Source organism: Vipera berus (genome assembly GCF_964194415.1).
Source record: "Vipera berus genome assembly, chromosome: 3".
Taxonomy (NCBI): Eukaryota; Metazoa; Chordata; class Lepidosauria; order Squamata; family Viperidae; genus Vipera; species Vipera berus.
In genome coordinates, this window is record NC_138204.1 from 193,461,202 (window position 1) to 193,474,296 (window position 13,095).

The following is a 13,095-nucleotide window of genomic DNA, read 5'->3' on the forward strand; positions in this document are numbered from 1 at the left end:
ATCTCCCTGCTTTTCTCCCCCAACACATTTGATGCAAATGCTTTTATGTTACACACACTGGATAGGGCTCTGACTTATAGAAGGATTGGGGAGTTGGGGCAGTTGAATCACAGGTTTGGAGATCCTGTTTTATGAAACAGCTGCCTATTGTAGATCCTGGATGTTTTTTTTAAATTCATTTTTATAAATATTAAATTTCTTTAGAAAAATAAGCCATAGGCATTACAAATTAAGCATACTGAAATTCAATATTCAGAATGACGATTCCAAATATGAGCACCATAGTTAAAATTGGGAGGGAGTACCCCTGGCTGAGAAGTCCAGTTCATTTCAATTTATTGTCACTAAGTAGTATAAGAGAGGAAATTAAAGATTTTTTTTAAGATTTAGAATTGGTGGAGGGTGAAGGTTCGTTCTCCGAGCTTGTGGGTTAGTTTCCAAATGTTTTGTTACAAGGCTAGGTAACATCTTCAGCAGATGTTGTCTGTGTCAGTGCTCTTCTGTTTATAAGGCCTTTAGGTGTGGGTGTGTCAAGTTTCACTATACAGTCTAAACTGTAAATAAACGTTATGAAAGAAATTTTTTTCTGTAAGTGTATGATACATCAATCAGTTGATTGCAGAAATTATTGAAGTCACTAAGTATACTTAGCAAATGGAAGTTAGACAATTGCCCATTTTAGAGTAAATGTTTATCTGTAATTAAATGCTGTGCAAACAACTGAATGAGGCTTGATCTTTGCACACACAGCATCCCATCTTTAAGTCTTCCTCTTTGAAACTGCAAGCAGGATAGATCTATAGAATGACCTATCACAGCTAAGTCAAGTCCCTTAGCAATGTTGAATATTAGGGCCTAGAATATGATTACTCTTATTGAAAGTGTTACACATACATTTGCTAATAATAACAAAGCTTAAAATATCAGTACTGTGGAAATCACAGGACACACTGTTTTTTCCTACTGGCATAAAAATATAAGATTATATTTAAATGGTAAAACAGCATCCCAAACTCATATAATTAATCATTTATATAGATGGTTCAATAGCTTTAAAATAGCAGTTTCCTTTTTAAGTTGATAATTATGAAGACATGCAATTTTCATTGTTGTTTATTGACATTTTACATTTATTTTATAACATTTTGTATATTCTAGACATACAGCATATGCTGTATATCTAATGTGGACTTTATAATGAACTCAGTGTTCAAATATTGATATTTCTATTTTTCATACTCAGAATGCCGAAAAATATAACTAATCCCCTTTTTGATGGGTGATATAGTTTGAACAATTTCTTGTTTTTGGTAATTTACTAATAAACTATTAGGTGTTGCTTTCTACTATGGGAAAATTTGCTCTCACATTCAGGCAGCTGGAGAAAACTTCCATTTTTGACTCATATACTACTACTACTACTACTAATGATGATGATGGTGGTGGTGGTGGTGGTGGTGATGATGATGATGGAAGGAACCTAATCCTTTAGAAAGATAATCTAGTGATTTTTGCAAGCTTGAATGAGAATCAATGTTCTTCTCAGTAAGAAATGACTTCTGCCTTGTTTAAGCTGTCAAGAATCATTCTGATTGTGGTGGCATAAAAATATGTTTAATAAATTGAAAAATACCTTTATCTTAGTATAGTGCATCAAACTGCTTCTTGTTTCTAACCCTAACCTTACTCAAATACAGACAAACTTCCTAAAAGGAAAAAGGAATCTTGCTGTTAATTTTCTTAACAAACATACCCCATTAAAATATTTAAGCATTATTAGAAAATGTGCTTTTTGTTCTTCTGTGTTTGTGATTTCCTCTCCCATTCAAATAGTTTTTTTCTCTTATTTGCATTCTCATATTTCATCATTGATACTTTTATTTTCTCATATAATAATTATGTTTAGCATGGAAACAGCTTAGTAGACAAGATAGCAATTTAAGTTCATTTATTAATTAAAATAGTAATTCATGTAATTCATATGTTAATGCTTATATGAAAAAAATTATAATTGACTGGCAAAAAAATAACTATTTTAGTGGTAGAAGCATTAAATATATATGATTTGAACATACTTATGTAAGTTATTCCTTTAAAAGTAAATACTTTATTTCTTCAAAAGTAAATGCAAAATATACATTATGCTTAATTAATGGTAATTTTTTCACATATACTTTAGGTATAATTAATAAATCATCACTTACCCTTGACATCAGTGATTTCCTTATAAAGACAAGTCTTCAGGAGAAAAGCAGGACTTTGGTTGGACCTATGTGCTGCTCTGTCACCATAGAAGCTAAATGGTGTAAACATAGCGGGAATCCTGGTCCCGATCTGGCTACTCCAAAAGTCTGTGTCGATATAAGAGGTGGACTGATCCAGGTCTGTATGTAAAAAATCATTTGAAATTGTGGTCAGAATGAGTATGGACAATGGAAAGTTTTGCTGAGTTAGAGAAAATTCTTCTGATTTAAGGAAATCTTAGACCTAGTGTATTTTATTTTAATATATGGAAATGACATAACAGTTCTCTATGTGCCTTAGAAATATTCTATGGCTTATTAACAACATCCTTTTATGAATAGAATATATTATGTCTATCATATTTTCCTACAGCTCTAAATAAATTTCAGTCTTGTAGTCTGAATTTCAACTGTTTTGAAAACATTCAAAGGAAATGACTTCACAGTGTCGCTTATTATATATAATTTTATATTCCTTCTACGTAATAATTTCTGATCATTTGAAAATAAAACCAGAAGATAGTTATATGGCAGATGACCAGACACTGGCAGCATATTCTCTTGAGGACTGTGTTTATATTCTACTTTTAGCCAAGATAGAGTCCTAAAATTGCTTGCAGAAAAAAGAACATATTAGTCATAAATGGAGATGCAGTACTTACTACTCCTGTTTAATGTCGTAGTCACAATTCCAGATTTTTCTTTCCCTAAAAATTCCAAAACTGGTTATAGGTAAATGTGCCACCCTACCAACGGAGCCTTTCCACTGAAGAGCAGTACCTCCTGGCCTTTGACATTACATTACACAGTTCAGTCCGCAGCACCCTCCTCTAAAATAAGCTGCAGAATAACAAGGGTTAGCTGATTTAAAAAATATAAACCCATAAGATTAGCACTTAGTATCATTATTTAACTGTAGCTGTATGTAAGCGCTCTGTGCCGTATGACTTAAGAAGTTTGTCTTGGGAGAGAAATGAAGAAGACTTGAGGAAATGAACTGCTGTTAGGCAATTTTGTTTTTCTGATAGATTGTTCCAGTGTTTTCCTTTCCTAGTTTACTTGTTGGAATAGGTGCATAATGTTGTTAACAGTGTATAATCCCAGAATCTTCCAGTCTAATCCCCAGACTGACTGGAGAGACCTGAGTTGAAATCAAAATAATATGTAGAAAAGAAAGATGGGAAAGGACACACTAAAGTATGTAGGTAATATAAAATTAATTATCTACAGTAGTACTTTTAAAGTTTGTGATCTCTTGAATTTTCTGTGTTTCTGATCAATATGACCTAAAACAAATCCCAAGACTAGATAAAGAGTACACAATTAAACAAATGAGTCAAAATATACTTGATTATTTATTTATTGAAAAAGACAAAAACAGTTTTCTTGCATGGCACTATTTAGAGATCTCATACTTTTTCTTTATATTTAACTTAAATCTTGCTTCAAGATTTTTGCAATTAAAAATTCTTGCTGCTATAAATACCTTCTGCCTTCAGGACCAGGAGCTGAATTTTTAAACCCTTTATGATGCATGAACCTGTTTCTCTGATAAATCTAAAAAAGTTTTAGAATAAACTTTCTAAAAATTAAATTACCAGAAAGAATTGGATATAAAGTATTTAATTTTTTTATGTTGCTCACTATGATTTTTCTCATTGCAAGGTTTTTTGGGGACAGGAACATTTGAACTGCTTAGTTCTTCTTAATGAACTTCTGGAAACATATCTTGTTCAAGAAAACAAAATAGAAGGACAAATGGCCAATCAAATATATCCAGTACAATTTTCAATGGAGAAGAATCAGATTTCTAAAACAGAACATACTTCAGATGATCTACGGACAGGCCTGTTCCAGTATATACAAGATGCAGGTATTATACAGCAGTTATGGAGTAATGTTATACTAACCTGCAGTACTGAATATTACTTTTCTTTAGATAATTTTTAACAAATTAATAAAGGCATCTGTATTTTTTAAGTTTGTGGGTGCTTTTAAAAAGTGGATTTCATTTTATTTTTTCTTCTCTTAATTTATTTTAACTTCACTCTTCTCATATACTAGGACATTCTTTACGTAAAATATTTTTCTTCCTCCATTTCATCTCAATTTAATAGATACACAAAAACTACCAGGTGCCTATGAAGTTGTGTTTTACAATGAAACCGAGGATGATGCAGGAATGATGTTATGGAGATATCCAGAGCCCAGAGTGCTCACCCTTGTGAGAATCACCCCAGTTCCTTTTAACACCACTGAAGATCCAGATATTAGCACTGCAGATCTTGGCGATGTACTTCAGGTTGGTAGCATTTTTATTAATTTGGAACACAACTTTCAGAATACCAATTGGAAATTAGTTTAAAAAATAAAAATACATCCCGGAATTATAAAAGACAAAACAGTGGCAGTTCATAAGAAATTATGGATTCTCAATTTGTTAAAGCTAATTTATTAAATTTCTGTGTCACCTGACTTCAAACAATTTCCAATCTTTCATTTCAGTAAATCTTAAAAAAAGAAAAATATATAGTAGTTTTTAGATGTAATATTACAAAGAAGATGGAGATTTAATATAATATTGGGGTTTTTTCTATGTTTTTCTAATATTTGTAGGGTATTGCTTTGTCTTGCAAGTAATTTAGAGCTAATCTGGATTGGAAACCACATAGAAATCTTAGAAATAACTACAGATAGTCTTGTTCAGCAACCACTTATTCAGTAACTGTTTATGATGGTGCTGAATAAGGGGACTTAACAACTGTTCCTTGCAATTCTGGCTGTCACAGCATTCCCACAGTCATGAGATCCTGCTTTGATTGCTTGGCAGCCCATTCACAGTTACAATGATTGCAGCATCCCATGATCACAATTGCCTTTTGAGATTTTTACTGCTGGTTTCCCGGAAGCAAAGTTAATGGGGAAGTTGGCAGGAAATCACAAATGACATTCACAGGATCACAGGACACTGCAACTATGTCGGATTTGTCTAACAATAGCCACTGGAACTACTGCAAATACCATTATAAGTGGGTGTGAAAGAGTTCCTGGTGCCAATTACCATAATTAAGGGAGGACCCCCGGTAACTTATTAAATATATCACAGGTAATATAATGAAAAGGGATGCGGTGGCTCAATGGGTTAGGACGCTGAGCTTGTCGATCAGAAGGTCGGCAGTTTGGCAGGTCGAATCCCGAGTGCTGTGTAACAGAGTGAGCACCTGTTACTTGTCCCAGCTGCTGCTAACCTAGCAGTTCGAAAGCACATAAAAATGCAAGTAGAAAAATAGGGACCACTACGGTGGGAAGGTAACAGCGTTCCGTGCGCCTTTGGCGTCTAGTCATGCCGGCCACATGACCACGGAGACGTCCTCGGACGAACGCTGGCTCTTCGGCTTTGAAACGGAGATGAGCACCGGCCCCTAGAGTCGGAAACGACTAGCACGCATGTGCGGGGGAACCTTTACCTAATATAATGAAATGCATCACTGCATATTTTTACTCATATAGAAATGGACTCCGATTTTGTTTTTTATGTATTTAATTCAACTTTGTTCAAATAGCCACTTCATAAGCAAAAATCACTCATATAATTGATTTGTTTTATGCTCTCAAGTGACTAGTCAGCTGAAAGATTCTGTTTTGTTTTCAAACAGAAGCACTTGATTGTTCAAATATGTCAGAATGGAATGGGATAGGATAGGATAGGATAAGAAGGGACCTTAGAGGTCTTATAGTCCAGCCCCCTGTTCAAGCAGGAGAACCTATACCATTTCAGACAAGTGACCGTCTAATCTCTTCTTAAAAATTTCCAGTGATGGAGCGCCCATGATTTCTGAAGGCAAGCTATTCCACTGGTTAATTGTCCTCACTGTCAGGAAGTTTCTCCTTAATTCCAGGTTGCTTCTCTCTTTGGTCAGTTTCTAACCATTGTTTCTCATCCTTCCCTCTTTTTATTCCAGCATCTTTTTTGTAGTATGGTGACCAAAATTGGTTTTAGTATTCCAGATGTGGCCTTACTAGGTTTTTATAAGTAGCATAAAAAAGCAGTACTAATACTTTACTTGATATAGAATAGAATAGAATAGAATAGAATAGAATAGAATAGAATAGAATAGAATAGAATAGAATAGAATAGAATAGAATAGAATAGAATAGAATAGTTAGAAAGGAAGCCCTATACCATTTCAGACAGATGGTTGTCCAATCTCTTCTTAAACTTCCAGTGTTGGAGCTTTCACAGCTTCTGGAGGCAAGTTGTTCCACTGATTAATTGTTCTAACTGTCAGGAAATTTCTTCTTAGTTCTAGGTTGCTTTTTTCTTTGATTAGTTTACATCCGTTGCTTCTTGCGCTGCCTTCAGGTGCTTTGGAGAATAGCTTGACTCCCTCTTCTTTGTGGCAGCCCCTGAGATATTGGAACACTGCTATCCTGTCATCCCTAATCCTTCTCTTCATTAAACTAGACAGGAGGAAATGAGAAAATACTGAAAGGTCTTCCTTTTGAGAAACAAATGTGTTTTGCAGCATTGGATGTTTTGTGAGCAGATGCATTAAAAGGTTTGTGGACTTGTACTTTTTTAGATTTTTAACACTCTGATATATGATCTGTAAACTCTATTCCCTATCTGTTTACAATATATCAAGTAGTAAGTACTTGCTACTACATAATTTTTTTTCTTTTGGGATCTGTGCAAAAATCAGCGATTTGGCAGCAATATAACAGTACTCAACTTATGACAAGTCATCTAGCAACCGTTCAGAGTTACAACTGCACTGAATAAATGGTGCTTATGACTTGGTCATCGGAGTTCAAGCTGTCAGCACCCTCCTGATCAAACGATTGCAATCTGAGTGCTTAGCAAACTATAAATAAATAAATAAATAAATAAATTTGCATTTATGAGTGTGGTTGCACCAGCCCACTATCCCCTGATCACCATTTGCAACCTTCCCTGATGGCTTCTCTAGAAATGGGGAAGCCAGTAGGGAAGGTCACAAGTTGCTGAGGGAAGTCTCCCCACCAGTGCAGCCTTCTCCAGTTTTTCTTCACTCATGCTGCACTATCCATTCATGCATCCCCATGCACCCTTATAGAGCATTGTCACACCTCCTTACATGCTTTCGTATCTTTCCCAAACCTCACCACAGCTCCTTCACACCCATGGACACCCAGGAGCAGCCACCTATTTGCCTGCTGGCCCTCTTCGATTAACAACAATAAGAACTACAGGGATTCATTCCTGTTGCTAAGTTATGCAGTTGCACTTACATCACCATACCTCAATTCCACTCCCAATTGCCGTCATAAGTCAAGTACTACTTGTACAGAGTATAAAAAGCAAAAACGTTCCGTGTTGTGGTTAAAGCATTGAATGAGGACTAATTCAAATGGCAGCCACAAAGTTCACAGAATGAACTTTCAGCCGTAACTTTTGTTTACCACGTTGGATTCCTTGTGAATATAAGTATGAGCAGGTGAATCACATTCACAGGTTTGAACTTGTCAGAGGAAAAACAGGACATAAATTTAATATACACTGCTATTTCTTCAGACCTTTTTTGTTTTCCCTTTCTCTACTGCCGCCCCCTACTATTTACTTTTGTATTTTGGCATTTTATGTTATAAATGAATAAAACTAATAAAAAAATACAGTGCTGTTTTGTTCACACTGTTTTAGAAAAATACAATTAATTTCATCCTATAATTCTTTTTTTTAATTAAAAAGTTTTATAAAAGTTACAATACAAACCCAAACCCAAACCACCCCCCCTCCCCCTCCCCCACTTCCCAGAACTGAATACAGGGTTACAAAAATAACAATCAAAATCTAAATAACATTAACCAACTATATATGTAACCAAGTTCCTAATGCACTTTAACTCCCCTTTAACATGAACACAAACAAGATAAAAGTAAACATAATAATAATAACATAAAAACAAGATAATATCCATATTATTAAACAATACTAATAATAAAAATAATAATAAAATATAATAAAAACTAATAAAAATACCATAGAAACATACTAATATTAATATCATTCTGTAATTCATTCATAAGCTAGATGAAACTTTTTAGTCCCATATTTGTTCTGAATATAATCTATCCATCTTCTCCAGACCGAAATGTATCTTTCTTGTGAATGATCCTTCAAATAAGCAGAAATCTTAGCCATTTCTGCCAAATTTGACACCTTAAGTGACCAATCTTCTATAGTAGGCAAACTATCTTTCTTCCAATATAATTCTTAAGTAGTAACCATTTATAGCAGGTTTTGTTGAAGTTTAGGGAAGATCAAACTTTAGGGAAAAAAATCTTTTGAAAAGCAAGAAATTTGCTTGATTTGGGTTTTTGTGTGTGCCTTAATTGCATTTTTGGCACTTTGTAAAATATAAAATGAAAATAAGGAATATTGAACAAGTTTAATAAGTAGTTTCCACCTGCAAGGAGCTCCTTCACACCCATGCACACCCATCAGTAGCCTGCCGGCCTTCTTGTGAGCTGCCTATGTTGGCCTGCTGATGAGCTGCCTGGGATTTACAACTTGCTGCTGACTTCCTTCCTGATTTGGTTGTGGAAGCCAGCAGGAAGTTTCCTCGCCTAACGACCATGGGATTCGATTAACAACAGCAATAAGAATTAAATGTATAAGCTGGATATTTATTTCTAGCACCATGTTCAACTATAAATAGACTTTTTTAAAAAAAATGCTGCTTCAAATAGCGCTCCCTAAAATAGTGCCTAAAGAAAATAAGGGATTTGGGGCAACTGACTTCAAATTAGACAAGTCATAACTTTAAGAAAGATTTGACACAGCAAGCCATGAGAAAACAATTATGAGGCGCATCAGAGGCATTCATATTTTTTCAGAGAGAATACTTCATTTTGTGCTCACTTGTGTCTTTTTGTTTCACATTTCCCATTGAGACTACAATGTTGAGCTGGCATTTGAGAGCCTGGGAAAAGAGCTTTTTGGAAAACCACACATTTTACTGATGTTTGAGTCATTTCTCACATTTCAGAAGCAACTATTTTGGAAATCCAAATAATTTGTGTATGACATGCAGTGATTTAAGTTCTTGGTATTAGCAAAGAAAGCCATAAAAATTCTACCACAGTTATCAGGAAGGAAGAAATTCTTCTCTGGCTTAAAAGACTTCAGTTTTAACCAATCTCATTGCCTTTAATTGGAAATGGAATTAATACAGCTTTTTATTCTTTTGCACTGGATTTAGCAATAAGTCCTGTAGATCCTAAATGTTTCCTGCAAAAATTCAAGGGTTTTTATTTTTATTTGAACAATTGGCTTAAAAGCAAGTAAGGCAGTAATTGTATATTGGAATTCCCATACTTGCAAAATAATGCTAAATTGGAGGATCATTCTATAATACAGAATAACAGAGTTGAAAGGGACCTTGGATGTCTTCTGGTCCAACCCCGTGCTCAGGCAGGAAACTACCAGGGGTGTCAAACTGCCGGCCTGCAGGCTGGATGTGTCATGCCAAAACTGCACCCACCCCATTGCCAGCAATGGGAAAAAAGTCGTGATACATCGTGACATGTCACGTGACATCATGAGTTTGACACCCGTGCACCATTTCAGACAAATGTCTATCCTATCTCTTTTTAAAAACTTCCAGTGTTCACAACTTCTGGAGGCAAGTTGTCGCATTGATTAATTGTTCTAACTGTCCAGAAATTAATAATAATAATAATAATAATAATAATAATAATAATAATAATAATAATAATAATAAGAAGAAGAAGAAGAAGAAGAAGAAGAAGAAGAAGAAGAAGAAGTAGGGATTTATTTTGTTTCAATAAAAGTAGATGCCATGTGTTTTTTTAAATGTTTTATTTTAATATCTGTAAAGAGTGAAAACTGTCTCTTGTTTTCAAGGAAATATAACCCATACTTTATCTTGACTATCAGGTTAGTCTTAGTGCTATATCTTGGTGGAGTAGATTTTTATTAGTTTCTCCCAATGAACCAGGTACACTTATTCCTGTAGAAGAAAGACTTAGTGGTGATAACACTTGCAAGCTCAAAATTGGTTTATTAGCAATTTCCTTTTTGTACAGTAGCCTGTGAAGACAGACATGAGTCATGAGAAATTGAGCAGATTAATTAATTAAAGACAGTCCAAAATTTGCACTTGGCTAAGAATGTGGTAGCAGAGGAGATGAATGGTATTTCCAGCAAATGTCCCAGTACCCTTGTTGGGATAGCTACACTTGGTTATTGATTCCTTCTGGGTTCGAATCAAGGTTCTAGTTCTATTACTACAAAGCTTGGGTCTAGATTACTTGCAGGACCATCTTCACATATCCAAGATACCAAATGTTCTTTGACCTTCCCTAGAGTATCTTTTGCAGGTCCTACCATAGATACCTATACATCAATGGCTAATTCTGCTTTTTCTGTGGAGGAAGCTAAACTGTAGTTCAATTTGCCTATTGGAATTGAGGGTGGCCCCTTCCTTGTTATAATATAAAGTATGGAATAAAATATTTCTTTTTACTAAGATTTATTGTATATTTATATTCCAAAGCCACCTAAAGGAAACCACAAAATGGAAGTAGGTTATGTATATAAAAACAAAAGTGGTCAAGATATGAGTTCTGAGGTCTCTCTCTCTTTCTCTCTCTCTTTTTACTGTGGTCCCAGAAGTATATAAATTGGAGATTGCTCTCCCACATCAATGTCATTTTGGAGAACTTTAATGGAAAAATTAAAATATAAATATTTGAGAGTTTTGATTGCCATAATATCTGTTGGTCCTAAAACTAGGCACTGCATATTTTAAGAGCACCATGAAATTTTCCTAAACCCACCGGAGGAGTAATTCCATAGAGGCTCTATACATTGCACAGATGCAATGCTTTTAGCATTACAATCAATAAAGTTTTAGATTTTCTTCTTGTCCTTTGTATTTCACACTATGCAGGAACTCTCAAAAGAGAGTCCCTCAAGGAAGGGGATTCTTTCTTATATGTAGTATCAGGACCTGTGGAATTTAGATGTAAAATAATGTAATTTCAGCTTGGTTATGGTAATTTGTAAACAACAGAATATTTTGTCTCTCTATACACACACACACACACACACAAATGACTTGCCTTTTCAGTGTTTTTGTTTGGTTGTTACTGAATTTTCTTTTAATGAAAAATTCATGAGCAGTTAAAGCTCAATAAGTGCATGTATCAAGTGCATGTTTGACATGTGCACATCTCCATTATAAATCCCAGGTAGTAATGTGGGGAATTAAAATAGTAAATATTGGGCTAGATGTCTTGATGATCTGATTCACATGGGTAGTTTTGTATACAATGGTATAGTGGCTTTACTGCAATGAAATGCAAAAACAGATAAATATTAGAGCCAGAATTCTTGAAAGTATTCCTTGTTTTTTATTGTTGCTGTTGAAGTTTTAAGGTAGCTTGTAAAAAACTGATACTGGGTTTGTATGACTTTATTTCCATATATATGTACAAACATGTGTAATGCATTTTTCTTTTCCCTCTGAATTTGTGTTTTGTGAAACTGCTTTTAAATGTATATTTAGTTGTTCATTTATTTTCCCTTCTTTTAATGAGATTTGAGGCAGGTTTTGTGGCACATTTTAGTTCACAGATCTATTCAGCACACCTGCATTTGCTCTAAACCTAGTAGCTTGATGAATTGATAAGATAAGCTGGCCATATGCTTTTTCTAAAAATAAAGGAATGTTATGTATTTCTTCCTAAAGGTTAAAATTATTTCTCATGGCTCTTGAATTACCATATTCTGATACCAAGGGAAAATAAAACCTCAGCTCAGAATCTTGTTTGTACTTAGAGGGCTTTCCGGACAGGAAGGCAATCTTGATGCAATGCAATAAACCACAATACCAGTGGGCATTACAGGTGAAAAACGTGCAGCTGTGCCCCATACCACAGTATATTACAAATATACAGTGAATATTTCCTGTACAGAAATAAGGCTTGGCTAACTTTGTTTCCCAAGAGGAGATCACATTAAAATGTTATAAAATCATGATTTCCTGCATTTGAATACTTGTGGTTTCTCAACTGGTTCCAATATTACAAAAGTTTTTTTATGGCTTCTATTAGTTGAAGATGTATAGGAGCCTCATTCTTAAGTAATCTAAAAGGCAGAGAGATATGTTTTTTTAAAAAAGCTCTTTTTCAAGCAGACTTGGATTTTCAGCTACAGTCATGCTCGAAATTGTTGGCACCCCAGAAATTTTTCCAGAAAATCAAGTATTTCTCACAGAAAAGTATTGCAGGAACACATGTTTTGCTATACACAGGTTTATTCCCTTTGTGTGTATTGGAACACAACAAAAAAAGGGAGGAAAAAAAGCAAATTGGACATAATGTCAAACAAAACTCCAAAAATGGGCCGGACAAAATTATTGGCACCCTTTCAAAATTGTGGGTAAACAAAATTGTTTCAAGCATGTGATGCTCCTTTAAACTCACCTTGGGCAAGTAACAGGTGTGGGCAATATAAAAATCACACCTGAAAGCAGATAAAAAGGAGAGAAGTTCATTTAGTCTTTGCATTGTGTGTCTGTGTGTGCCACACTAAGCATGGACAACAGAAAGAGGAGAAGAGAACTGTCTGAGGACTTGAGAACCAAAATTGTGGACAAATATCAACAATCTCAAGGTTACAAGTCCATCTCCAGAGATCTAGATTTGCCTTTGTCCACAGTGTGCAACATTATCAAGAAGTTTGCAACCCATGGCACTGTAGCGAATCTCCCTGGTCGTGGACAGAAGAGAAAAATTGATGAAAGGTTGCAATGCAGGATAGTCCAGATGGTGGATAAGCAGCCCC

General features: G+C 34.8%; 1 protein-coding gene across 3 annotated transcripts in view; it reads left to right on the forward strand.

Moving 5' to 3' along the window:
- Nucleotides 1–13,095, forward strand: part of VPS13B (vacuolar protein sorting 13 homolog B) — a 354,623-nt gene that overhangs the window by 264,395 nt on the left and 77,133 nt on the right. For all 3 annotated transcript variants that reach the window (XM_081322737.1, XM_081322739.1, XM_081322738.1), the window contains exons 37-39: nt 2,180–2,382; nt 3,909–4,116; nt 4,361–4,545. In XM_081322737.1, the coding sequence (XP_081178863.1) occupies nt 2,180–2,382; nt 3,909–4,116; nt 4,361–4,545 (596 nt within the window). The remainder of the gene's footprint in view (nt 1–2,179; nt 2,383–3,908; nt 4,117–4,360; nt 4,546–13,095) is intronic.